The sequence below is a fragment of the Pongo pygmaeus genome, chromosome 13 (genome assembly GCF_028885625.2).
Source record: "Pongo pygmaeus isolate AG05252 chromosome 13, NHGRI_mPonPyg2-v2.0_pri, whole genome shotgun sequence".
NCBI lineage: Eukaryota > Metazoa > Chordata > Mammalia > Primates > Hominidae > Pongo > Pongo pygmaeus.
Window position 1 is genome coordinate 64,304,455 of NC_072386.2, and position 27,951 is coordinate 64,332,405.

General features: G+C 39.0%; 1 protein-coding gene across 1 annotated transcript in view; it reads left to right on the plus strand.

Annotated features, from left to right (window-relative positions):
* The window catches only part of RORB (RAR related orphan receptor B), a 194,505-nt gene extending 169,380 nt beyond the window's left edge, over positions 1–25,125 (plus strand). The window contains exons 8-10 of the mRNA XM_054502185.2: positions 937–1,047; positions 4,922–5,034; positions 18,593–25,125. Of these exons, the coding sequence (XP_054358160.1) occupies positions 937–1,047; positions 4,922–5,034; positions 18,593–18,748 (380 nt within the window). The 3' untranslated portion in view covers positions 18,749–25,125. The remainder of the gene's footprint in view (positions 1–936; positions 1,048–4,921; positions 5,035–18,592) is intronic.
* The last annotated feature ends 2,826 nt before the right edge of the window (positions 25,126–27,951 follow it).

Here is a 27,951-nt window from a genome sequence, read left to right on the forward strand (position 1 = left end):
GAAGAACATTAGCAAAGATGGGCTGATGCCAGGAAAGGTTTTAACGATTGATAGTGCCATTTGTTCCATATCCTGCCCATGGACACCAAAGAAGGCCACTGCCCTTTCACCTCTTGTGCTGTTAGTTGATATGGCAGCCAACAACAGGTCCATCGGGGCTGGCAATGTTTCCCTTCCACAGTTGATACACATCCATGTCATCTCCAAGGCTAGATTTTCAAGAAAGGAGGAAAAGCCTTGGCAAGCAACCTCAGTATATTTCCAGCTTCATCAAATAAACATTCACCAGGGATCAGCGTAGAGACGCAACATTATTTTGCCAAAATACGCAACAGCTAAGCAACTGACCTGTGAGTCATTCATTAGAAGGTAATAATAAATAAACTCTAGCTCCTCAGTCAAATTTCCAAGGAAATTGGGAAACTGAAGTGTATCTCATCTCTGTTCCATAAGATATTTCTAATGTCTCAGTTTAAAAGACCAGAATATCCTACATTGCTAGCTTCAAGTGCTACGAAGACTGACAATCCTCAGCCCCTATATGTAATGTTTTAGGTTTTCTATGAATACTATCTCTATTGTAAAGGATCCCCAAATCACTTATTTTATATTCTTTAATGTGAAATCATTTCAAATTTATAAGGATGTAATCATATTATGGATTGCCAGACAGATGTGACACTGCTCACACACCAAGTCTACTTGCTTGCCATTGGTAGGTAATATTAACTTCAATTGCCTGGCCACGATGTTGCCCAATTTTATCATTCTTTGATTAGTATCAAATCATTTTTTATAATTAGAAACTTAAAAAATATTTTTTCTAGCAGTCTAGTATGCATCTCCTTGGATAGCTTATTGATTATGAGATTTTTCTTACTCTTGCCCCATTTCAAGTTCAAGTATTTTTATTCCATTTTTCTTCTTCCTTTATAGGTTCTGATGACCTAGTGAATGAAGCATTTGACTTTGCAAAGAATTTGTGTTCCTTGCAGCTGACCGAGGAGGAGATCGCTTTGTTCTCATCTGCTGTTCTGATATCGCCAGGTAGGGCAGTCTCAGTTCTCTTACCTTTTTTAAAAACTTGTTTTACTATTTTTAAGATTGATGACACCTGCCTAAGCCAAAGTGTTCAGGAGAAACTTTAACAGAACTATATTTTCTTTACCAAGTTTTTGATATTTTTGGACAGTGAAAAGGGAAGTAGCCTCAAGTTTATTAAAATGACCAATTTTGGCCCGAAAGCAAGAGTAGAGCATAGGTTAGGGGTTATTCCAGACTCAGATGAGCAGAATCATTCCTTAACAAATAAAGGAAGACAAATAGTGGCCTGAGTTACAGCCAAGTTCTATTTTGACTTTAAGAATAAAGTACATAGAAAATAAATGTCCAGTTGGATGAGACACAGTAGAAATGTACCTAAATGAAAGCTCCAGAATGGGGACCTGCATAAGTAAAAGGAACACTTTCTACTCCTTAAATACCTCTTGGTTGGCATCTTTGCCCAAATTCATGTTGATGTGCTCACTTCAGACAAATGCTGGTGCCTATTTTCTTAGCAATACATTTGACCTTGAACAATGCAGGAGTCAGAGCATCAACTCCCTGCATGCAGTCAAAAATCTGCACGTAACTTCTGACTCTGAAAAATTTCACTACCAATAGCTTACTGTTGACCGGAAGCCTCGCTGATCACATAAACAGTCGATTGACACATACTTTGCATGTTAAATGTATTGTATACTGTATTCTTACAATAAAGTAAGCTAGAGAAAAGAAAATGGTACTAAGAAAATTATAAGCAAGAGGAAACAGATTTCCTGTTCATTAAGTGGAAGTGGATCATCATAAAGGTCTTCATCATGGTCGTCTTCATGCTGAGTAGGCTGAGGAAGAGGAGGAAGAGGAGGGTTTGGTCTCGCAGTCCCAGGGTGGCAGAAACAGAAGGAAAATCTTCATATAACTTGACCTACACAGTTCAAACCCATGTTGTAGAAGGGTCACCTGTATCAGGAGTTTTTAAAAGGAGGTGAGGACAGCAGAGGTGGAAATGACTCATACTGAAGACTGCCCGGTAGAAGAGGAAAAACTTCAGACATGGAGGTGGACATTCTGGTACCAGCTCTGTAACCAAGTATCTGTGTGGTATTAAACATTTGACCCCTCAGAGCCCTAGTTTCCTCATCTATAAAATAAGAGGGATGGACTCCATAATAACTAAGACCTCTACTAGCTCTAAAATGCACTGAAATGCCAAATTCTCAAAGAATTCAAGGTGTGGCAATATTTATGGATCAACTAGAACTGTAGTGAGTAAAATATTTTTTAAAAGTATATACTAGGCCTGGCATGGTGGCTCACGCCTGTAATCCCAACACTTCGGGAGGCCGAGGCCAGCAGATCACCTGAGGTCAGGAGTTTGAGACCAGCCTGGCTAGCATGGTGAAACCCCATCTCTACCAAAAATACAAAAACTAGCTGGGTATGGTGGTAGATGCCTGTAATTCCAGCTCCTTGGGAAGCTGAGGCAGGAGAATCACTTGAACCCAGGAGGCAGAAGTTGCAGTGAGCCGAGATTGTGCCATTGCACTCCAGCCTGGGCAACAAGACCGAAACTCTGTCTCAAAAAAAAAAAAAGTATATGCCAGCTTAAAATATAATAATAAATAATATCATCATAATAATATAACAACAATAATATAGTAATAAATACATGGGTCTCTAACCAGAATGAGAATTCAGTTACTTACTCAGCTGTTGTTTGGTTACATTTTGGGTTAAGGGATAACAGCATCACTGACAGGTCCCTACAGAAAGAAAAGCAAATTCCTGCCTAATTTTTAAGGTCAAGAGACTCATTTCTTCTGTTACCCATTTATCTGTAGAGACCAGATCTCTTTTCTTATATATGCCCTACTATATTTTTCAATGAAACTGGAAGAAATTAATCTTACCTGTGATGTAAGATAACATAATTTTAACATGTCATTGTAACTGTATTTTCCAATAACACCAATGTCTACAGTTTTTATCTGTTAGGCTTTATTATTCCTAATATGATTCTTGATGATCTTATCAGGGTATTTTTAATTTGCTACTGTTTTTTATTTAACCACTTTATCAAAAATGGAAATTAGTTATCACATAGAGTGTTTTTACTAACAGTTTCTTTTATGGCTCTGTCTAAAATCAAGCTGTTCCTCTAGGCCTTTTTTTTTTTAAACCCTAGAAAGTTTCCCAGGCTTGGAAGCACAAAGATAGATGGAAGAAGTGACAAGAATACTTTTCTCTGTTAGCAGCCACATGCCAAATAATTTTCCTTCTACCATTTTCTCATTGCATTTGATTATTTCCATTGAGAATAGTTCAATAGAAAACTAAATCTAAACTGGTGAATCTATGGACGAGGGAGATGGTTTTCCTCTAGTTCTTGCTTGCTCCAAGGAAGCGTTAGAAAGGGTCACTTTTCTCTTTGGGTATATTTGTGGCAAGTCAGTAAATTTTAAGCAGCAAATATTTAAGACATGAAATATTAAATGTATTAAATATGAATGATCTATGAAAATGATCACCCCAGAAGAAAAGCTAGCCTCTTCCTTCTGAACTAGAAATCAGCTGAGCTGTTTGGCCTTTTTCTAGGAAAAAAAACATACTATCATCATTAAATTCTGAGAAGTTTGGAAGCATGCAATTTGGTTTACTCTACCTAGTGGGGACTCTTCCATTGCTACTAGCAGACTCACACTGAAAGGCTTCACGAACTCCAAATACCTCATTTGCCACCCTGGCTTAGTGCCATATTCAAAAAGATTTCCAGCCTATGTAGGCTCCATCTCCTGCCAGACAGCCCCCTATTCTTTCTCCAGGGTCCTGACATAAGAGCCACTGTTTATTCAGCTTCAAACAGCTTAGGGAAGGGAGAGGGAGGGGAACTTAATGTATTCTGATTGACAATTGTCACTGAAAGCTTTTGTACTCACTTACGTAAGGGTTTGCTTAACTGTTGGCTAGACTTGTCTTCATCCTGTCTAGGATTACAGAATTGAGTTTCTCACCTGACCTGAACTGTGTTCAGGAAGATCATGTTCGAGTTCTTTTCCATGAGTATTTGTTCGGCATTTGAAGATTTGGGGTGTCTCTTCCGTAAAGGTCCAACCTAAGGCATTGATACTGGGCTGAATTTTGTCACCGTGGTGTATAAATCTTCTAGGAAGGAAGGAAAGAGTGAAGGAGAGGGGATGGAGGGAAGGAAAGAAGTGTGAGAGGGAGGGAGGAAGGGAGAAAAAGAGAGGAAGAAAGGAGGGAAGGAAGAAAAGAAGGGAGAGAGGGTCTGAGGGAGGGAGAAACAGATGAAGAGAGGGAGGAAGGAAAGGAGGGATTATCCTATTCACCATTTAAGAATTCAATATAGGAAAATAGAACTTAGAAGTGAATTTTTGAAACTGATTTATGTTTATGCTATATAAATTCTAACATAGCTTCAGCTTTATATCTGATGAGAGAATAAGCTGAGAAAAGGAAAAGGGATCCTGAACACCAAAAATATTCCTGTGATTTTCTTCACTTCTATAATTCTTCTTCACAAATCGCTAACTTCTACTTTGAAAGAAAACTTAAGCATATGTCCAAAGCAAAGAGTGAGAGATGTAAATTGTCACAGACAATAAGAAACAAAGCAGCAGATTATCTGAACCATTGTGTCCTTTCCTCCAAAGTGATTTCCTGCGTCATAATATTGCGCATTCCTGGCATCACGGTATTGCCTATGAAATACTTATGTTTTATGTAAATAATGACATGTCTTCAGAAACAGCTTAGAACTAAGTAATATGAAATGGGTCTGAAGCTTGGCGCTTATGTATGTGGGTGAAGCAAAACAAAGTTGATGTTCCCTCCACTTATCCACTCTTTCTTTCATCAGACCGAGCCTGGCTTATAGAACCAAGGAAGGTCCAGAAGCTTCAGGAAAAAATTTATTTTGCACTTCAACATGTGATTCAGAAGAATCACCTGGATGATGAGACCTTGGCAAAGGTAGGTCCGCAGATCACAGAGCCACCACCAAAAGAGAGCACAGTGAGAAAAAAAGGTCTGCTTATAAATCAAGGGAAATTTCTCATCAGGAACAATTTCTGAAAGTTACCAAAGACTGCACAAATTTGAGGTATGCAATTTAAAAGAGAGACTAGTGAATTATAATAGATTGCAAGAAGGGCTTTCTTATAGAGGGATGGTATTGACAGATCTGAATCCAAGCTTCAGGAGGACAGATCAATGAAACCAAGGGTGTTTCATCAGAAGAACAAGCACTCGAAGCAAGGAAACAAGTCTTCAAAATTCATATGTGAAGAAAGAGAGGGCTTTTTGCCAGTTCAGGAGCCAGGTCTGGGACAAAGTTAAAAGTAGGCAGATTTTTATTCAAAATAAGAAAGAACAATCAAATGATGAGAATTGTTGTACGGGGGGTGGACTACTGTGTAAAGCAGTGAGCTCTGTGTCATAGGTCATGTTCTAGTAGATACTACCTAGTCACTTCTCAGGTATGTTATAAATGACATTCCTACTCAGAGTGCAAGATTAGACTGATGACTTGCAAATTTCCCTTCAACAGTGATCTCTTCGCACAAGACTTGCCCTGAGGTTCTTTCAAAATGGGGAAGTTTCCCTGGAGCAAAATCCATGCAACATGCCATCAATTTCTTGATTCAACTTAATTAAGAATGATCTTTAATAAGAGTACTGAAAAAAAGTGTTTACCAAAGTAAAATAATCACAAAAGGAAAAAGTAATTCTCAATGATTGATATTCAGCATTATTTTATATCTTAAAGTATCTTTGATTTCTCAAGAACTGAAATTTTTGGGCAGCCAGAATTATCGTAGATTTTAAAGTATCTTTGATTTCTTAAGAACCAGAATATTTTAGAGGGTAAGAAATTGAGAAATTGAGCTTATTCTTGGTTAAAGATCATAGGAATCCTACTCTTTATATTTTTATCATTAAAACCTTCCCACTCTGCCCTTGAAGTTCTTTGTTTTAAAAAGGGGGATGGTAAAGACTCTATTTGGAGACACCATCAGATTTTACTTTGCACATACAGAGTACTGCTATAAAAAACCTCCATGAGTTAAATATGCTGCTTCATTATGGTAACATTTTGTTAAAATTAACGCATCACTAGCAAGAACATTTCCACATTATAGAGCAATAGTTCTCTTTCACGTAACTTTTCATTTATTAGGTGGTCAAGGACAAATCACCTACCCTCTGCACCTGTATTCTCCCAGTCAATAGCAGAAATTCAACATGCTTTCAGATTCACTGGGCAGAAAAGACAATAATGTAAATATATGCATGTGTCTCTATAGTTGCTTGGTAGCGTATATGCATAAATACATCTTGTTAATTAATGTGGAAGGATGTTGTCTGCATTTGGGATCTCCTGAAGACTTTTGTCCCCATATTTACCATCCTAAAATTAGTCTTGAAAAAAACACAAAGTTAGATGAAAATTCTCGCTATTCTGCTTGCTTGGGAGGATTGTCCGCTTGTATGAAAACCATGGTCTCATCATTTATAAAATGAAGATTACAATTTCTTCTCCTGTGCAGATGTGTTGTGAGGTTCAAATGAGATTCTAACACGTTGTAAAATGGTGATTATTACTCCCCTAGAAGGGTGAAATGTTTATGCTTGCACCACTTTCTACCTCCCACTGTCCTGGTTATGATTTGAGGTAGGTGAGGTAGGAAGAAGACAGAAATTGAAGAACGAAAGATATTTGAAGGCAAGAAAGAAAATTATGTCAACTGTAGATCAGATTAACTTCCCTTTCTCCATCTTTACTTGGAAAAGTACACAATTCAGTTCTTTTCTTATAGACAAGTAAGGTTGCAAAACTGAGAAAGCATTAGAAGAGGATTATTTCTTGGATAAAATTGGCTAGAACCAGGTAACAAAGCATTGCTTCTATAGGCCACGTGCAGATGTTGGGTTTTTATGCGGCCCCTTTCTTGTAACAGTTATCATTTTAATAAGATGTTATCTGAACTAATGCAAACTGACCATGAAATTGAATGAGAACTGAATTTTTATTTATCTCAGCTCTGATGCTGTGGCTTCAGATTAAGTCACTCCATTTGTCTAAGTCTCACATGTGTCCATTATCAAACGCTGGAGGGTTAGGAATATGGAGTGAGCCCCGTTAGCTCCTGACTGCTTTAACACTCTGGACAAATGTGCCATCACTGTCTAGGATGCCCTGTCATCAAATTCCCCAAAAGGAATATTTTATTTAAATGTGAGAGAAACTGTTTCATCCCACCACAGATTCTTCTTATCTTTGCAGAAAGGCTCCTTATGCCATCATAGTCATGGAGCTCTTCTGCCTTCCACAATACCTCTAAAACAGTGAGGGTCATTCTTAATAGTTGTTATTCATAGACCCCTTGGGGACTCCAGTGAATGTTGTGAAACCTGTCTCTAAAAAAATGCACGTGTTCCCAAAATGTTGTGTTGAAGTCCAGGGGCTCCGGTGAAATCGCCAGTAGGTAGAGGAGATCTCTGCCTTCTGTGTCGTGTGCAAAAGATTATTTCTACCGCTGACCTGTTCAACTCTGAATAGGTGTTAACAGACATCAGGTTAGAGGTACAGGGCTCATACACAGTCACTGAACTTCATCCTGCAAGAGCAATCTCCAACACACTTTCTACATGCCTACTTCCTGAAATTAAAGTTCAGGTAGCAGTGCCTTCTACTTTGGGCCAAACTTTAACCTTAGAAGGTTTGAAAATTTGGGGATTATGTATCCTAATGTTAACTAGAAGATTTCAATCCCCATGTGTTAACCTGTGTTTTGGTTTGGGGAGAGGAGAGAGTTGGTTAGGGAAAAAAAAAAAAACCCTATTAAAGCATCTAGTTTCTTCTCCTTATCAGCATAATTATGATACATAGCATATTTATAATAAACCATCAAAGCCACTTGCTAGTTGAGTGTCCGTGGACATGTGACTTTATCTCTCTGTGCCTCTGTTTCCTCATTTGTACCATGTGACTAAAGATATACCAATATATGGCTAACTAAATGAGATAAAATATAAGTAAGCTGCCCAGTCCATAATAGGTAATATGTAAGTGCTGTTGCTGTGTTGTAGCTGTTGTTGTTGACAGAAAAAAAAATTATTTCAGCAGAGACATTTTTATCTAAGAGATGGCGTATTTGAGCTAATCACTGATAGATGAAAATTATTTCCAAAGATGGAAGTTGGGAGGTTGAAGAAGTGCAGGATGGCATTCCAAGTGATGGGGGCAATGGCATGGAGGTAGGAAAGCATAAGGTATATTCAGGCTATAAATAATAGTTAGATTTGGCTGGATCTTGGATTTGAGAAGCCAGGAAATGAGATAACACTGGTCACTTTCACTAAAGCTCATGAAAAAAAAATACGTACATATATATATATATAAAATAAATATACATATATATTTTTAAGCCCCATATGACTAGAGGAGGCAGCCCATCTGTTCTCTGGGCTTCACTTTTCTTGTCTGGGAAATGAGTAGGTTGGACTGCATGGTCTTTAAGGTCTCTTTAGTATTATCTTCTTTGACTCCGTAAAGAGAAAAACAAAGGTTCCTCCTGACATCTTGTGTTGCCTTCCAACGTCCAGTCCAGTGTGATTGTTTTAAGGACTCTTTTGATATTTTACTGTTATAAGAAGTGAAGAAAAAGACTGATTTTGCCAAGTCTTATGGATCCAAATTAGTACTCATTGCACTATGGTCATTTAGTTGAGGACGATACTCCAGCCTCAAAGCTGCAAAGCATACAGTGTGTGCAAAGCCTGGGTTCAGAGGTCAGCGTGCCCGTTGGCTTCCAGGAGGAGCTCCGTGACTTGTGCTTTGGATGCTGCCGTGACTCACTTTAGGAGGTTTACTTCCTCAGTGAAGACAGCTGTGGGAATTAGGAACCTGTGGTGCTCTTTCCCCACTCAGTTGAGAATAGCAGGACCACTGCTGAGGTTGGAGAGAGGGTGAGAGATAGGGCAGCAAATGTTTGAACTGTAAAGACTGTTGCTCTTCCATTCTAGGGCTTTCTCTATTAAAGTCACTGAGTCTGCCATTCTTGTTGCCCTGACCAGAGGTGCAGAGGGTAGAGGATAAGGAAGGCTGGTCCAGTTGGGGCCACGCTGTGGCAGTGTGCTCACAGCCAAGGCCAAAGCTTGGATCTGTGGTGTCTTGCTCACATCTTGTCCTCAGATGCATGGGTCCAGCCCTTTCCCAAATGCAGCCTGCAGGTCAGGCCCATAGCTGGAGCCTTGCTTAATGTTGGCCTTCTGCAGTCTAGCCCCTCCTTATGTGCCTGCTGGTTAATTAGAGTCATGAAATATTGTTAGATAGCATATTTATTTTTCCCAGCACTCCTGAAAATAGATACAACACTCCTGGAGGTGTGTTCTTGCCCAAAGCTGTATTGAGAAGTTTGAAAATAGCTAATTCTATAACAACACATATATCCAACAGGAAGGCATACAGAACTGCTGATATCCCTCAGAGGCAAAGCCCACTCAGCTCACCATATACAGACTTAGAGAGAATGTTGCTTTTTATTTTCTCACAACTAACATTCAGCAAGTACCATGCCTTCAATTCACTTCTGAAAACATGTTCAAGTGCTTGTGCCTCACCGTGTGCTTTACATGCAAGCTTTCCAGGAATCATGGGCCACACCACACCTCTGGGTGGTTTTAGGCCCATAGCTCTATGCTGATAAATCCTTTCTAATTCTCCTAGGATGTAGGGGAGTCTATAGTTACTTTGCTGAAGTTCACAATCTCCTTCTCTCTTTCTTCCTATTTCTGGCTGGCCAGAAAGTTATATCCTGCCCCCTGCGGGGCTCTCTCTTTTCCCATGATTCTTCCTAAGCTCCTGCTAACATATAGATGTCCTAACCACACACCTGCATCCACAAGGAATTAGTGTAGTCTAAGGTTATGTCACGTTAATGAAAATGCAGTGGGAATCTAAGGGTAGCCATGGAAAGAGCATATCCTGTCTTAGAAGAATGACTGAAGCCTGTGCTGACTTTGAACTTTGAAGTTCATCTCCTCAGATCGTTTGCTTTATTCACTGTCATTGCCACGTGGGCCACAGAGGAGACAGATCCTCCCTCACACAGCTGAGTCCCAGAGTAAACACTAGGCGTTTCTCTGGATCCCCCACAGACCGCTAAGGAGCCAGACTTCTCAAAAAGACATAATCCATACAGGCTATGACATAGAGAGAGGAGATTGATCTAACTCCAGATGATCAAGTGTAAAAAGTCCAGCTTTCCCCATCACACACCCATCCCATTCCAATAAGGCTCAGGAAGACGAGAAAGGGAGGCGTTCCTTTCATTTCCTGACTTCTGACCTACTATACCGTGGCCAGCACTACTTTGGGCATCTACGGTACAAGATTCTCCTTCCTAAGCCTTTAGACTTATATATAGCTATTTCAAAGAGTTAGGATTTAAAACAGAATGGAAAATATCTCATTAATTCTTTTTAATTATATGTTGAAACAATAATATTTTAGGTACTTTGAGTTATATAAAATATATTATAAAATTAATTTCACCTGTTCTTTCTTTTAACTTTGTGTAATGTGGCTGCTACAAAGTTTTAGGTTACATCTGTAGTCCACATTATATTTTTATTGGACATGGCTGATCTAGAATCTCTGAGATTCAGACCAGAGGGAGATTCACCTCCCCTGCCTACTCCACACACATTCTCTTGCTTCCGTCATTCTGTCTGAGCAAAATCTTCTTATCCAGGTGAGGAACCTGAGCATTACCTTCAGCTTTCAGGTGAGACACTATCTAGAGTATGCAGCCTTCACTTTGCAGGATATAATGATAATGTGCTATATTAATACAACATCATAGCCACAGCTTTCATATTGCAAAAGAAACATTCACGTGGAAACAGGGCGAAGTAGGAAGAGTTTCTAAAATTCATTTTTGTCATTTTTGTTCACTCAATAAATACTACAGGTCAAATATGCAAGATAAATAAACATAGATGAGATACAAGTTCACATGCTGTGGAGGAAAAAATCAAATGCCTCACTGACTACAATGAAAAGAAATACATGATCAGAATCATATGACTGATAAAAAGAATGGCGAAAGTTGAAAAGGATTGAGCATTTACTATGGGCCAGGCACTGTGCTGATAGATTCTAAATAGATTGACATTTAATTCTCAAAACTATACTCTCACTAGTTGAAACTTCAAGTGATTACATATCTTGCCTAACGTTAAGCAGCTTCTAAGTGGGAGAGCCAGAATTTGAACCCAGTTAAGCCAACTCCAGCATCTGAACTCTTAATGTAAGGCAGCTACTCCTAAATGTTTGAGAGGCCCAGAAAATGTCTCTTTCCAGCTCAGACCTCTGCACCTTCCCAGGGAGAATTGCAGTAAGTTGGGCCGGGAAAGGTACATGCCAACAGATTCACTAACTTCTTAATTCCTATGCTTGTTTCTAGCATAAAGATAACAAAACTGTATCATCAACATGAGAGAGAAACTTGTCTTTCTATTATAACAATAATGAATTACTAAAAAAAAATTTAAAAAGCTTAAAAGATAGAAGGCTTAAACAACCCTACTTTGCATGTTAATAATTGAAATTGTACTTGAAAGAAATCATTTCTGGTCACATTGGTAGTGCATTATCATTCAGATTTAGGAAAAACAGTCATGTTGATTTGTAGATGGAGTCTATGGACCAAACACTGATTAAGAGATCAAAGGAAACTGCAAAAGGTCATTTATGGTTATTTTTATTGCTTTCTCATTGAGATCAAAATAGACTTCACTATGATTAATAATGGGATGGGCCAGGCGCCATGGCTCATGCCTGTAATCCCAGCATTTGGGAGGCCGAGGTGGGCAGATTACCTAAGGTCAGTTCAAGACCAGCCTGGCCAACATGGTGAAATCCCATCTTTATCAAAAATACAAAAATTGGCCCGGCATGGTGGCAGGTGCCTGCAATCCCAGCTACTCAAGAGGCTAAGGCAGGAGAATCGCTTGAACCCAGGAAGCAGAGATGGCAGTGAGCCGAGATCGCACCACTGCACTCCAGCCTGGGAGACAGAACAATACTCCGTCTCAAAAAAAAAAAAAACAAAACAACAACAACAACAACAAAACAAAAACAAACAAAAAAAAAACTGGGTGTTATATTAGAATTCCTAGCAGGTGGGACTAGAGATTTGGGTTCACTTTCATCTTGAACAGCACAGTCTGACTAATCAGCACTTGAGGAGCCCCTACCCAGATGATGTGACTCGTGGTCTTAGTCTCCCCATTCTCATTTCTATTTGGTCAGGACTTTGTTTTATACTTTAAAATGTCTATACTTTTTAAATGTATAACATACATAGGGAAAAGTTCCCAAATCATAAGTGCATACTTCACTGAATTATCACAAAGTTAGCATACCCGTGTGACCACTGCTGAGGTAAAACTGGCATCCCCAAAGCCTCCCTCAGGCTTCCTCCCAACAGTAAATATACTTTAAACTAATGCAAGAATAGGCAAAATTATAGAAAACAGTTCAACAGATCCCCCAAGTTTTTAAATTTCAAATCTAGACTGAAGAAACACAGCTCTCTCCTGGGATAGTTTTCTGCTTGAACCTGCATTTATTATGAATAGGTACTACGTGCCAGGTGCAAGGAGACAATTGTGAATAACACATGGCAGGTTTCCTTGAGGAACTGCACTGAGAAGCTAGATGATTTCAATATATTTTAACTGTTTATGGTTTGCTGGCATATACTATAGGTAAAACATCCAGAAATTCCAAGGGTTGTCCATCAGATTAATGGTCTGTAAATGAGAAGAAAGGTTTTGATATTACTCCTCATTCATCAAATTGCAAGTTGATGTATTCATTAAGACTCTTTGGCCTGTAATCCCAGCACTTTGGGAGGCTGAGGCAGGCGGATCAGATCATGAGGCCAAGAGATCAAGACCATACTGGCCAACATGGTGAAATCCCATCTCTACTAAAAATACAAAAAAATTAACTTGGCGTGGTGGTGTGCATCTGTAGTCCCAGCTACTCGGGAAGCCGAGGCAGGAGAATTGCTTGAACCCGGGAGGTGGAAGTTGCAGTGAGCCGAAATCACACCACTGCATTTCAGCCTGTCAACAGAGCGAGACTGTCTCTAAATAAATAAATAAATAAGTACTCTTTGGTTACAAGTAAGAGGAACCAACTCCAACTAGGTTAAGCAAAAGTATAAAAAATAAAAATAAAACAAATAATGAAGCAATATCTCATAGAACTCAAGGTTAAAAATGCAGCCATCAATCAGGAAAGTACTGGAACTACGAATTGAGGAATTGAGAAGCCTTCCGAATTCTTCATTTTACACACTTATGTCCCTGTAGGTATCTACTTCATTCTTCTCCCTCTCTGAGTACCAGTTTTCTGTGCTTCCCTGGTCCACGTGATGAAATATGGCTAGCTCTTGGCTCCTTAGGTTACTGGTAGTTTCTGCTACAATTAAATAGCAACTTGCTGACTCTCAGTCTGGTTTCCTATTCTAGCCCCAGCGGAGTCAAGTGTCCACTTTCATTTTGGTCAGCCATGCCCAGGGTAGAAAGTACAGGCATTGCCACACGGATGCTAAGGATGGGATCAGGATGGTGGGGGCAGGGCTTATGATCCGGAAAGATGTCTCAAGTTTAATGTTATAATTCGAATCCAACTAGGTTTGACTCAACAAAAACCAAAAAAAAAAAAAAAAAGAAAGAAAAAAGAAAAGAAAATCAAATGGACATGTGAAATTGATGTGTTCAGCTTCACTTTATGTGCCCTGTTTTCATTCATGCTCCTGAAGCTTCTTCCAATTTGATCAAACCATTGCTGGCTTCGGGCTTTAGGTTGGAGGGCATCTTGATGGCCTGGAAGCCCACATGAACAAGATCACTAGTTTTACCCTCTGCTTGTTCCATTTTTCTAACATTAAATGTACCAGTTATAAAATTGTGAATTTTCTCATAAAACCGCCCTCTGGAGAGAAGCATAAGATTATTATCTCTTCTCAAACAGCTGCTTCTTCTTCTTGTAGACCCCTGTAGGTATAAGCTAAAGCTCCCTTCTCATAAGAAATGCTTGTCATAAGAAAGAGATGAGTGTGAAAATGCCTTTTGATAGACCCTCTGTCTACTTCTGCTACGGGGATTATTTAAACATGAAGGAATTTCACGATGATTTAAAATTGACTACCCCCTCCATCTCCAAGTGCTTCTGGATCACTTCCCCAGCTGTTTAAAAAGTTGTTGAGCTATTAACTGCTGTGGAGGCTGCTCTGAGCTCCCTTTGAAATGGGGGTCCCCTGGCTGCAGTACATAATATTAATGAGCAGTAAGTGATTGCCTGCTGCTCTCTACGCCAGGCCCTTCTGGGCTCTGACAAGTGCTGCTGCCGCCTCCACATGGCCTCCTGGCCCACCATGCCTCCAGAGTGATGGATGCTTCTGTCGGCACTTCTGTTTCCACAGCCGATTGGGTGTCTTGCAGTGAGCCTATTCCAAGAGCATGGACGCTGGGAGAGCTCTTTGCCTTCTCTGTGCTATTTGCTGAAGCGGTCTGAGTGCTCTTTAATGGAAAGCAATTCTCACCATCCAGCCCATTCTACAGATGAGCGACAGGAACTAGATCCAAATCGCATAAAAGAAGGCAGAACTGGGTCCTGAATCAGACTCTTAAATCCCAGTTTTTTTCCCAGGAAAAGAGGAAGAGTCGATATTAACATTCCAAAACCAGACACGTAATTAAATATTTCCAGGGCAAATGAGCAACTATAAAAGGGTTTCAGTCATCCTCTTATACATTTCATGTCCCACACCACCCTGTCACTAAAGGAGCAGAAAAATGCTTCAAGAATTGCTGTACATAGGATTCTACATTGTGAGTCACAGTTAGTAAAATAAGCAACTTACTTGAATTGCTATAAGAAAATGAAAAATCGATATGATTTTGCTTTTTCATTTTAATAAATGTCAATGGCTGACTTTGTCATGCATTAACTTTTGGTTAATGACTCCACTTTTGGAGCTTGGTTGAGAGCTAAGCTGGCTTCCTGCCCTCCATGTCCTTCCACTGAAAAGTATGGCCTTGACTCTTTCTCTCCTGAAAGGAAGAGCAATATCTCAGACTGTGGGAGTGGAAGCATGACAGCTACCACGTAGATCACCACTGTGTGTCAGGCACCACTGTAAAAAAATTTTTGTTGCCTCACTTAATCCTCACAACCTCCCTCTGAGGCAGGGACTGTTATAATCGCCATCTGACAGATAAGAATGCTGAGAGGTTGTTCCCCTTCCTGTGTCCATGCGTTCACCGGGGCCTGTTGTGGGATGGGGGTAGGGGGCGAGGGATAGTATTTGGAGATATACCTAATGTTAAATGATGAGTTACTGGGTGCAGCACACCAACATGGCACATGTATACATATGTAACTAACCTGCTCATTGTGCGCATGTACCCTAAAACTTAAAGTATAATGAAAAAACAAGAAAGCTGAGAGGTTAAGTGACTTGTCTGAGATCACATAGCTGTAAAGGACAGAAATAGGATTCAAACCCAGGCAGCCCGACTCCAAAGCCCATGTTCTTTGTCAACAGATTAATCCTCTCTATGTAGTATTTGTGTGTCACAGGGAACTCAGGAATTTCATTACTTGACCCCCACCAAACTAACAGCTCTAAGCACATGGAACCTTCCCTCTCTAGATGTGAGAACTTCCATGTCTGCCTCCTGAAAAGCAGCTAATTCTACACTTAGTTCACAGGACTGTTTCAAATTCAATGTATAATTTACTTTTTAAAAAATTTTTTTAAGAGACAAAGTCTTGCTATGTTGGCCAGGCTGGTCTCCAATGCCTGGCTTCAAGCGATCCTCTTGCCTCAGCCTCTAGAGTAGTTGGGATTACAGATCTGAGCCACTGTGCCTGGCTCAACTTTTCAATTTTGAAAAGCAGTTGTAAATTTATAAAATTTGAACCTCTGAAGCAGTGTTTTTCAAAGTCGATCCCATGAACCCACTGCATCAGTGTCTGCAGGGAATGTTTGTTTCAAACATGGAGTCTGAGCTTCACCCAAACTCACTGAAACTGAATCCTCCAGGAGTAGGTCCCAGTAATCTGCATTTTTAAGAAGCACCCCAGCCACTCTTATTGACAAGATTGACAATAATTATAGAGTTGCATCTGGAAGTTTCAAGAGCTCTGCACATCATCAATTCAACCGCAGATGATTGTAGAAAGCATTCAAAGCCACTCTGCATTCAACAGCTATTTCAGGGAGAATTACAATGTGCAAGAACTGTTCCTAAATTGTTGTAGTCTCCTTCTGTGTGAGCCAGCTGGTTAAGAGAGTTTGAATAATTTCCCAAGCGACTCCAGTTAAGTGGACACTTGAACACTCTGTACCTATGAAAATATAGAAAAGACACAGTTTTCCACCCTGGACCCAAAGTGAGTCTTTCAGAATGGGACTCTGAATCATCTTTCTTTTTTGCTTAAAACCCTCTCAGAGAACATAACGTGAACTATGAGGGCTTACATAATCTGGTCATGCACACCTCTCTGGCATTACCTCACCCACTGCTCCAGCTACCCTGAACTGCCTTCAGTTCTTCCAGAGTGCAAAGTGCTACAGCATCTAGGGCATGTTATGTACCCTCTGCCCCAGCACCTAATTAGTTCTCTCACTCTTCCATCAGAGCTCAGCTTCAATGTTACTTTCTCAGGGCAGCCATCCCAGGCCTGCCATAAGTCAGGGCATCTTCTTACCTCCCATTTTTCCTCCCGCTATTCTTCTTTGGCACTCACCACAGTTTTTCAGTCTGCTTTTGACTGTGTGGTAAACTTATTTCATCAGTCTCATCAAGTAGACTACAAACAAGAGTCATAATGTTTTGTGCATTCTGGTGTTTAACCAAGTGCCTGCTACATACTAGGCATGCAATTCCTTGTGGTGTATCAAGAATGAAGAAAAAATTAATAATGTTGGAGGTAAAGTTTTGATTCTCAGTCTAAAATTTAGCATCCATTCTATCAACAAAGATTCCGCATTTTTCATTTCTATCTCTGTCTTTAAATAGCAGTGGAGATGGTTAAGATTGGAAAGTCTGAACTCTAAACTTCTTTACATGTTCTAGATCCCTTTACTGAATGTGCCAACAGCTCTAATCCTGATGCTATTTTTAAATTGCTTGTAGTATGGTTATATAGTCATTAGTTGTTAAAAGGAAAATTAATGAAAGAGTGGAAGTTTCTAATTTTGAAAAACCACAAGGCAACTAATTATCTATTTCCTCTTTTATTTCAAAGGCTGAAATGGATTCTTGTTGTTGAACAGGGTAGGGAACATGATGAGCCTAACTGGTGATGAGATAGGTTTTGTTTAACTGTATTTTTCATCACTTTCAAGTGTGTCTTTAGTCAGCTATATGAGCTATCATGCCTATCTTTTATAAGAGTGTTCCTCTGTACAAGAACATATCTCTCACAATAATTTAATCACGGTGACTTTTGTTTAAGCTAATTTTGACACAAAAATGGTGGATTCGAAGTGTTCCTAAACTATAAGTATGTTAAAAGCTGGAATTGTTCATCTCCTAAGACCCATACAGCATTTAAATTATTATAAAACACTGTCTTCTGGGTATCTTAACTCAAAAAATTACATCTTACGTGATACATATATCAAAACCTAACAATTGTAAGTGGATATCCTTCCACTCATTTTTAGAACACTTTCCTAAGGAAGCTAAGTGCCAGTGACCTCCCAAATTCTCTATGTGTTTCATATTATGCATTACAGTGGAAACAGATTAGAGAGCCACTCTACAAGTGGGTTAGTGAGCTTGATAGCCAAGCAGTCCAGATCATTATACATTACACCTCATACAGTTTGGTTGTATATCCCTAAATATTGTCACCTTCCAAAGCTAAAAATCTAATATTCATGTCACAAAAATCTATGGGAAATTATGGGTAATAATTATGTTCACTAACAATTACACTTCACATCTCCAGTGTTCTTAATACTTTTGTAGGAATTACCTCCCTCAGTCCACACAACAACCCAACGAAGTAGGTACTGTTAGTAAGCCCATTTTATGAATGAGAAAACTGAGACATAGACAAAGTCACAGCTACACCATTACTAAGCTCTTTTGGAACTCAGGTAGCCCACCTACAGAGCACCCACTTGTCACTATTAAACTAGAAAACCTCTCATATATACTTATTTAAGAGCAATGAATCAGGAATCTTGGTCCTGCTTCCTTTCTTTCTCTTTATTTTTCCTTTAGGAGATGGTGTCTGGAGGGGCGGGGGTGGGTACGTTTTATTTTGTTTTGTTGTAAGAGAAAAGCTGAAAGTGTGCCTTCTTTCTTTCTGAACATCTTTTTCCAAAGCCGTTTACCTTCATCTGGGGCCAGAAAGGACAGTGGTTCCACAGACAGAGCACTAATGAGCTTCCCTCTCTATCTCCCTCTCTGTCTCTCCGTTCTGCAGTTAATAGCCAAGATACCAACCATCACGGCAGTTTGCAACTTGCATGGGGAGAAGCTGCAGGTATTTAAGCAATCTCATCCAGAGATAGTGAATACACTGTTTCCTCCGTTATACAAGGAGCTCTTTAATCCTGACTGTGCCACCGGCTGCAAATGAAGGGGACAAGAGAACTGTCTCATAGTCATGGAATGCATCACCATTAAGACAAAAGCAATGTGTTCATGAAGACTTAAGAAAAATGTCACTACTGCAACATTAGGAATGTCCTGCACTTAATAGAATTATTTTTCACCGCTACAGTTTGAAGAATGTAAATATGCACCTGAGTGGGGCTCTTTTATTTGTTTGTTTGTTTTTGAAATGACCATAAATATACAAATATAGGACACTGGGTGTTATCTTTTTTTTAATTTTATTCGGGTATGTTTTGGGAGACAACTGTTTATAGAATTTTATTGTAGATATATACAAGAAAAGAGCGGTACTTTACATGATTACTTTTCCTGTTGATTGTTCAAATATAATTTAAGAAAATTCCACTTAATAGGCTTACCTATTTCTATGTTTTTAGGTAGTTGATGCATGTGTAAATTTGTAGCTGTCTTGGAAAGTACTGTGCATGTATGTAATAAGTATATAATATGTGAGAATATTATATATGACTATTACTTATACATGCACATGCACTGTGGCTTAAATACCATACCTACTAGCAATGGAGGTTCAGTCAGGCTCTCTTCTATGATTTACCTTCTGTGTTATATGTTACCTTTATGTTAGACAATCAGGATTTTGTTTTCCCAGCCAGAGTTTTCATCTATAGTCAATGGCAGGACGGTACCAACTCAGAATTAAGTCTACAAAGGAATAAACATAATGTGTGGCCTCTATATAGAAACTCTGTTTCTGTCAGTGACATCAAAGCCTTGTCAAGATGGTTCATATTGGGAAGGAGACAGTATTTGAAGCCATTTTCCTGCTTCAAGAATTAGGCCACAGATAACATTGCAAGGTCCAAGACTCTTTTGACCAAACAGTAGATATTTTCTGTTTTTCACCAGAACACGTAAAAACACTTTTTTTCTTTTGGATTTCCCGTTGTGAAAGAAGCTTGATTTCAGTGCTTATTGTGTCTTCAACTGAAAAATACAATCTGTGGATTATGACTACCAGCAATTTTTTTCTAGAAAAGTTAAAAGAATAAATCAGAACCCAGGGCAACAATGCCATTTCATGTAAACATTTTCTCTCTCACCATGTTTTGGCAAGAAAAGGTAGAAAGAGAAGACCCAGAGTAAAGAAGTAATTCTTTATATTCCTTCTCTTTAATATATTTGTTAGGAAAAGTGGCAATAAAGGGGGAGGCATATTATAAAATGCTATAATATAAAAATGTAGCAAAAACTTGACAGACCAGAAAAAAAAAGATCTGTGTTATTCTAGGGAACTAATGCACCCCAAAGCCAAAACTAATTCCTGTGAAGTTTACAATTATATCATCCATTTACCCTAGAATTATTTTTTTAGCAAGTTTTAGAAATAAAGAATACAAGTGTGACATTAGGATCAGAGATTTTAGACTTCCTTGTACAAATTCTCACTTCTCCACCTGCTCACCAATGAAATTAATCATAAGAAAAGCATATATTCCAAGAAATTTGTTCTGCCTGTGTCCTGGAGGCCTATACCTTTGTTATTTTCTGATACAAAATAAAACTTAAAAAAAAAAACAAGCTAGGAGAGAAGTTTGTGTATAAGACAATGAAAATTATGGTCTCCTATAAGCATATCCCAGCCACCAACTCCTAAAGAACTGCCCTCTTCTCCACATTACACACACACACACACACACACACGTACACACACACACACACACACACACACATACAAACCCCTGCTTTGTAAAGTTTCCATCAGTGGAAACTTTGATTTTTTTTTTTAATCTCTTATGCTCTCCTGAAGTTCATGGTTGAGCACCATCTCCAAGATACCACAGAACTCTTGAGTGATTATCAAAACAGTAGTGTCATCTTTTCCTTTTAGAAAATGGAACATTTTCTCATCTCATGATTGATGAATTCTAAACCAATGGGGAAAAACAAAAAGGCTTTAAAATAATGAATCTGTTTCTCAACTACTGTTATATTCAATTAATTTAACTACATTGAACCAAATTACCTTTGGTTCTAAGAAGACAGCTGTAGACTGCTTATTATGCTGCTACAGGGACTCAATTCTTTTTGGTGTAAATGTCACTCCTGCTAGCTCTTTGTATAAAGAATTAATTCCCAGAGTCATATTTCCTTCTAATGGAAAGATTACTCTACTGATTGCTAGGAAAACAGGGTAATGGAAGGCACTCAATTAAACCAAGCCGTTTCCAAATGCAATGTATGTTTTATGATTGGCTTGTGATAAGCGATGCTTCATGTGTCTACTTGGTGTTTCCCTTTGAGCTTTGAACTTATGTCAAACTTTGTTTTCATTGTTCTGTTGGCCTAGTGTTTTCCATTGTCAGCCTGTAATTCCTGCTCAGTTGCAGAGGGAATTATTTATTTCCTCCAATTTACCTTAGAGGATTTAAATTGGCTCAATTGATGAAGTGGCTCAGAATTTTTTCCTCCCTTTTCCCATGGGTGATATAGGAAAAAGATTGTTCCCCACATTTACCTAGGGAGGTACTGCTTTTGAATTTGTGTTGTTTCCGCTAGTGTAAGCATTTCATTGGGACAGCATGGACCTTTTGAAGCTGGGAGGAAGGAAACAGAGCTAGCATCTGAACCAGAACAAAACAATGGCAACCAGGATGTACTCATCGCACTTAGTTGAGAGAAGAGATTTCTAGTTTGGGTTACAGTTGCCCAATTTTCCCTTTAAAGAGAACCCAGCCATGTTTTCAATGGTAAAAAGCCTTAAAAAGCTGCCCTTCGAAGATCTCCTGTGACTGCATGTCAAGGTATTTTGTACCTACAATCCCAGAACTTGGTTCCTTCCCCATGAGGACTAACAAATATTCACAACAATCATGATCAAGTGTGCACTGGAAGAAAAAATTCACAATCTGGGCTTCTCACTTCGTGCTTCATAAATGACAATCACTGCTTGATGCAGATGTTGCACTGTATCCACTCAGGGATGTTTCATTTAAAAAAAAAAAATACATCAAGAAGGAGGAAACAATTAAAAACAGGAAAATGACAACAAAATGTGAATGGTGTAAATTAAATATGTTGCTGAGAGCACCTCTCTGACAAGGCTTTCAGACCAACAAGCAGTAACTTCATGTCATAAACTAGACTGAATTATTTGGACTTGCTGAAAAGTTGTGCCCAAGTAAGGACAACTTGGTCTCACTTTCTAAACTCTGCTAATAGCCAAATCATCTAGCTGTCCCATTCAGAGGAATTTTTATCTCCCTGCAAATCCAAACTTTCTATACAAATCCTGAACAAGGAAAATACAGAAATCCAACTGGCATTAGATAAAATGGACAAGGGAGGTGAAACTGGGTGAATTCAAACTTCAGTGTATTTGTGGTCCATAAGAAGAAAGGGAAATTTTGGAGGGAAAATAGGACAGGAAAGGATTCCAAATCTGGTTTGACACCCGTATATACCCGTACTGTCCATGACTCAACTAGTCTCTGGCCCCTTTTTCTGTGGCTCCTTTTTTGTTTTGAGACATGTTGCTCAGGCTGGAGTGCAGTGGCATGAGATCTCGGCTCACTGCAATCTCTGCCTCCTGGGTTCAAGCGATTCTCCTGCTTCAGCCTCCCGAGTAGCTGGGATTACAGGCACATGCCCCCACACCCAGCTAATTTTTGTATTTTAGGTAGAGATGGGGTTTCACCATGTTGACCAGGCTGGTCTTGAACTCCTGACCTCAAGTGATCCACCCGCCTTGGCCTCCCAAAGTGCTAGGATTACAGGCCTGAGCCACCATGCCCTGCCTTCAGTGGCTCTTTTATCCTCCAAAGACTGAAAGCTGAAGGTAGAGATGTTCTCCACAAACATACCCTTTCTGAATTTCCCTTGTTTTAGCACTGTGTTCAGGGCTCTGGACTAAAGTACCTCTGAGTAGGTAAAATCAGAGAATATAACGATCTCCTGAGTGATTAGATTTCTTTGGTAGATTCTAAGAGATCTTAAATCATAATAAACTCTGCATATTAACAAGAGGTGCCAGGGAGGTGTCAGTACATTTCCTATCATAGCTGCCTTGTTCAAAGCGTAACTTCACAGCAGTCAAGCTAAACTGTTTGTAGAAAACCATGAAGATCAACTCATGCTCACTCTCTACAATGTAATGTGTACCAGACTTGAAGGCAAAAACAATTCTTGGGTCCCAAGGACAACCTAAAACTTACCAGCTTTTTTCAAAAACAACAATCAGATGCAAATAATGGCAGTGTTGTTCTATGTTCTTTGTTTCTGTTCATTATAGAAGCAAGAAAAAATTCTACTTCTATTGGAAATTAGAAGAAATAATTTCTTCCTGACTCTTTCTTTTTTTTTCTATAAACTTTTATTTCCAAGGAAGCTGCTACACTTGGCAGTCAATTCAGGCCATGGACGGTTGTGCCCTGACAGAAGCACCGTTCAATAGAACAGCAATAACCTTAAAGTGTGCATCTGTAGTGAAACTCTGCACAAAGTCCCCTGCATAAAGAAGAGAGGAAAGCCTACCATCTGCTTTAGACGAAGTGCTATTTGATGTTCTGTTTCCAACTGTCAGTATAAGCAGCAACTAGAGTAAAGGCCTGATGTGGGAAACTATGGGGGGGGTCTTTCAAAAAAAAAGCTGATACTCTATTCATTTTTGGGTCTCAGGACCAGAGGGTACAGGGTAGAGGGTAGTTTACCATTTAAAGCAGAGGTTGAAAATTTGAAAGCCTAAAAGGGCCAGGGGGCTTAATGCAAATGGGTGAAGCAGCCCAGTGACAAGCTGGCCAGGAAATGCCCTGTGGAAAAAGGGACATCCACGATTTACCTGAAACTGAATGCTGCTGGAGCTTCTGAATTTTATAAAATCTCTGAAATTATACATGATGGCAGTTGATTCAGAGCTTAGTGCAGACCAAACAAATACGTCACTGAGCAGAAGAGGGCCCATAGATCGTCAGCTTGCAGCCTCTGGTTTAAAGCAAAATCGCATCTGAGGCCAGCTCAACTACAGCAAGTCTGGCCAGATTCAACCCTGGACGATATTAGAATGATATTAGTTTTGGAAGGAGGGGATGGAGATCTTCCCCTTCTGATACTCGATTTTGTTTTGGTATTTGATTGTCACAACTAGAAGATATAACAGGAGGTCAGTTTAAATAATAGCAAACAGTCTAAAAATGAAAATAATTCAATTTAGTGATGTCTTATAAAAGACACTCCAACTTGTCTTGCCCAAACTCCCTTCTTCATAGAGCCAGGGGGCTAGATTTCTTGCCACTTTTTTCTGAAAGGTAAATGCATGACTTTTATTCTTTTGGGTCTGAACGTGTTTCTTTAACTGTGTGACTTCAATATCTGTGACAAGTTTTTATTTTCCCTTAGTCATATGTGAAGAATTTATTCTATAGTCATGAACATGTAGTCCTCCATTGTTTGGAAGTGCAGACCATGTATTCCTATGCAGCAGATGGGGGTTGTCTGTTTGTGCACTTTTTTCCTAAGCTGCTGAAATTCCTCCGATGTGAATGGGCCATAGTAATCTTTGCCTCCTGCGTGACTGTAAGCATGGCCTCCAGTGGATCAGAGAAAGCAGCTCAGTGATTGTTCTCATGGCCAAAAATAAAGCACAAGGGTTACCGGAATTGAATGAGCCCTGTTCAGGGCAGCACAGGGCATCTGCACCCCAGCTGGGCAGCATGATCCTTGTATTCAACTATACTCTTCTGGCAGTAGTTGGTGGCAAGCATTCGCGTGCCTCTGTCACAACCATACGTGGAAACACATTAGGTATGTCTGGAAAGCTACAAATCCCACATCCAAGCACAGTACCGTCTGCTTCATCTGATTAACACACACACAAGAAGAAAAATTACACCCACAGAAAACTGAGTATGTATTGTAGAAATGTAGAGGAAAAATAAAAATATTTTTTCAAATGTAATTACTTTTAATATATGCTTGTGGAAGGTCTAATACAATGTATGCTGTCTCTGTAATTTTTGCTGTAAATAACTGGAGACAGTGAGTACACTGATTTTTCTATGTCTCTGTTTAAGCATAAGACTTTGTAACAATTTTTTTAGAGGGGGAAAATCAACAAAGAGCAAATATGTACTTGCTTCCTTTCTGCGTGTTATGTACTTCTCAGTTTTTTAATGGAAACTGGTTGTAACAGTTTAAGCATCTTGACGGGTCATTGGTGTTAAGTGTATGCTTCTTTTTGTAATATGACTGAGAAAGGGACAGGGCTGTCAACTAAATCTGCTCCAAAGAATTTGTATTGAAGATTGGCCTAAGACCTGCAAACTCCATCTGTAACTAGACAATACGAAAAAGGAAAATTAAAAAAAAAAAAGTTGCCTGAGTTAAGTCATCTTTCCTTGTAGCAAATGGCTTTGTCCAAATCCTTTCTGCATGGAATAGCTTAAGGAAAACAAACTCCGCTTTCTGATGAACAAGATATTTTTGTACACACTTATTTCTTATTAATAACCTGAGGTCAGACCACTCATTTGCTGAAGCCATAACTGACCTTCACCAAATAAATGTTGTAAAGAACCTAGGGGAGGGTTGGGGAGAGACTGAGAGGGAGGAAAATCCAAGGTGTCATGAGCTATAGCAACACAGGCAGGAGCAAGTTGTTGAAACTGATGCTTTTCCTGCATCCCAAATATGACTTTAAAAGGCTAGTATTTTATGATGATCGATTTATAATGATAAAAAGATATTTAGATTTAAATGAGACATTCCAATATTTTTGAAATCCCTAACAATGCTTCCTTGCTTTTAGGATTGAGAGAAATGATTTTCATATACTTCCAACGTTCAGAGATTTAATGTTTTTACCGTAGCTCCAGCCTACACTTGTAAAGTGAAGAGCGATTCTAAGTCCCGTGAAACCGTGGGCTGCCTGGGGCTTGGCTGTGCCCACTAACCTACTGCTCCTGGGGGGCAGCATGGGAGGGGTACAGTTTGCATCTCATTAGCATGCACACCACTGTTGGCAATGCATAAAAGTTGCATTGCCACAAGTATGTAAAATAAAAATATTCACTCTAAAAAGCATAATAATTCTACTTTTTTAAAAGAATAATGTCTCTTATAGTCACCATTGATTTTTCTGGAGTTCAATTACATTATTACCACATATTCTTATTGGCCTGTAGAGGAAAAAGGCAAACCACAAATAAAGCCAGTGACATATATAGTTTTAAAATCTACAATTTTCTGATCTCTCTCTCCTTGTTTAATATATAAGCCCTAATTTCTGTGTATGTGAGTAAAACTGCAGCCTGAGTCATTTAGGAAGTAAGTATTGAGTTTTTTTAATTATAAATATACTAGAATAAAACAGCACTCCCTAACAATTAAAAAAGAGTTTTCTATTACTTTAGAATGTAATAGGTTTTTGTCCTTATTTTATGTCCTGTAAATTATTAGTTCAATACTGTTAGCATTCCCGGATAATGCACACATGATTTCTGAATGTTTTCTGTAAATGACAATCAATGTTTATGAAGTTCCCTCCTTTAATGCTGAACAAAATTAAAAGAAGAAAAAGAAAAAAGGACTGCCTAATGGTTTTCTTTCCTCCCCACCCCAACCCCCACTCTCATCCCTGGGAACAGGGAATGGGTAGAAAAGATAAGATTTAGCTTTGAAAACATTACCCCATGGGTTATTACCTACAGAGTTTTCCTTTTTCTAGTAAGTAATGGTTAATTTTTTTTTTCAGGAAATTCTTGTATCCTCAGGGACCTGGCCTGAGTTAGAAATATTCATTGAGAAAAGACTCAGAGTCCATTCTAGCCAAATAGCTTACCAAGTTACAATTAAAATGAGAGCAGCATCTCTCAAAGATAATAGCTCTCTTTTTCTCAGCACTTTAATAAAAGGAAGCCCCAACTAACAAAGCCATAAGCAACTCCCCTGCAACCACTTTGTTGAAATAATGTGCAGCAGGTATGAAATGGATATGACAATCCCTACATCTGATGAAAGCTTTCAGATAATTTATGATTAAGTCTCTGTGTCTGATTTTTTTTGTTTTGTATCAAGCTGCTCCACTACCAAAATCAATGCCCACCAACATATGAATGCTCTGAATCTCATTTGGAGCTGGATTAGGAAGCAATTGAGGATAATCACAGACTCATAGTGTTGTTGAAAAAGGTAGTTCCAAGAGAGACCAGCAATTTTTCAGGTGCTTGGAAGTTGCTGCAGATTGGAGTCCCTAGAGCTGAAATGCTCCAAGAAGAGTAGTTTAAAGCAAGATTTAACAGATTTTAAAAGTAAAAGCTCTGATGCAAATAACAGGATGAGCTCTAGAAACCCTTCTTAAAGTTTCTTCCAACCTTCACTGGTCTTTGAAACCAATGAAAACCCTTCCAGTATATTTCCAACCACATCTCTACTCAAGACATTCAGATCCCATGTGACTCTGCTCAGAGATTACAGAAACAGAGAACTTCACTGATGTTTCTGTGAGAGCACCATTTATGTCCCTTGGTTTATAATAAGGTCTTCAAGTGTCTAGTCAGAGATGGCAAACATATTACCTCAACCTATCCCAGGCTCATGTCAATTGTCGTCAATGACTGGTCATAGAACTCTTGGCTAAAAAGTCATCTAAAGTTTTTTCAGAAACCTAGATCTATGCAGCATTGCAATACAAGATAAAACTTACCATTTTAAAATTCAGCTTGGACCATATAACATGATAATTATCAACTTTTAATAGAGTTATCAGAAATTATAAATTTTAAGCCTTTTTTATGCACATAGCTTTGTTCTGTTCATAGATCCTCTTCTTTACTTAAGAGCAAGTCCTGGTGACATATTCCCACAATCACAGTAGGCCAATGTGCATGAGGCATGTCAATTATCAAAGGCATAGCCCAGATGTGGCCACACATTCCAGGTGTCAGCAGCTCCTTGATCCATTTAGAGAAGAGGCAGAAGTGAAACAAACCTTCTAATACCATCTTGGCAGTGAGGTGTCTCAGATTACAAAGCCACCATGCTATAAGTTTTCTCTTATTGTTTTCTGAACTTGAACTTGCTAAGCTTAACTGGTTGAATCAATATTATTCCAAGAGACTGTAAAATTCTTGACAGCCTTGTCTCAGAGACCTTTAAAGCACCCAAGATCGTGAGGTAGGTCATGGCATGGTGGCACTCAATAAATGTGTCAAC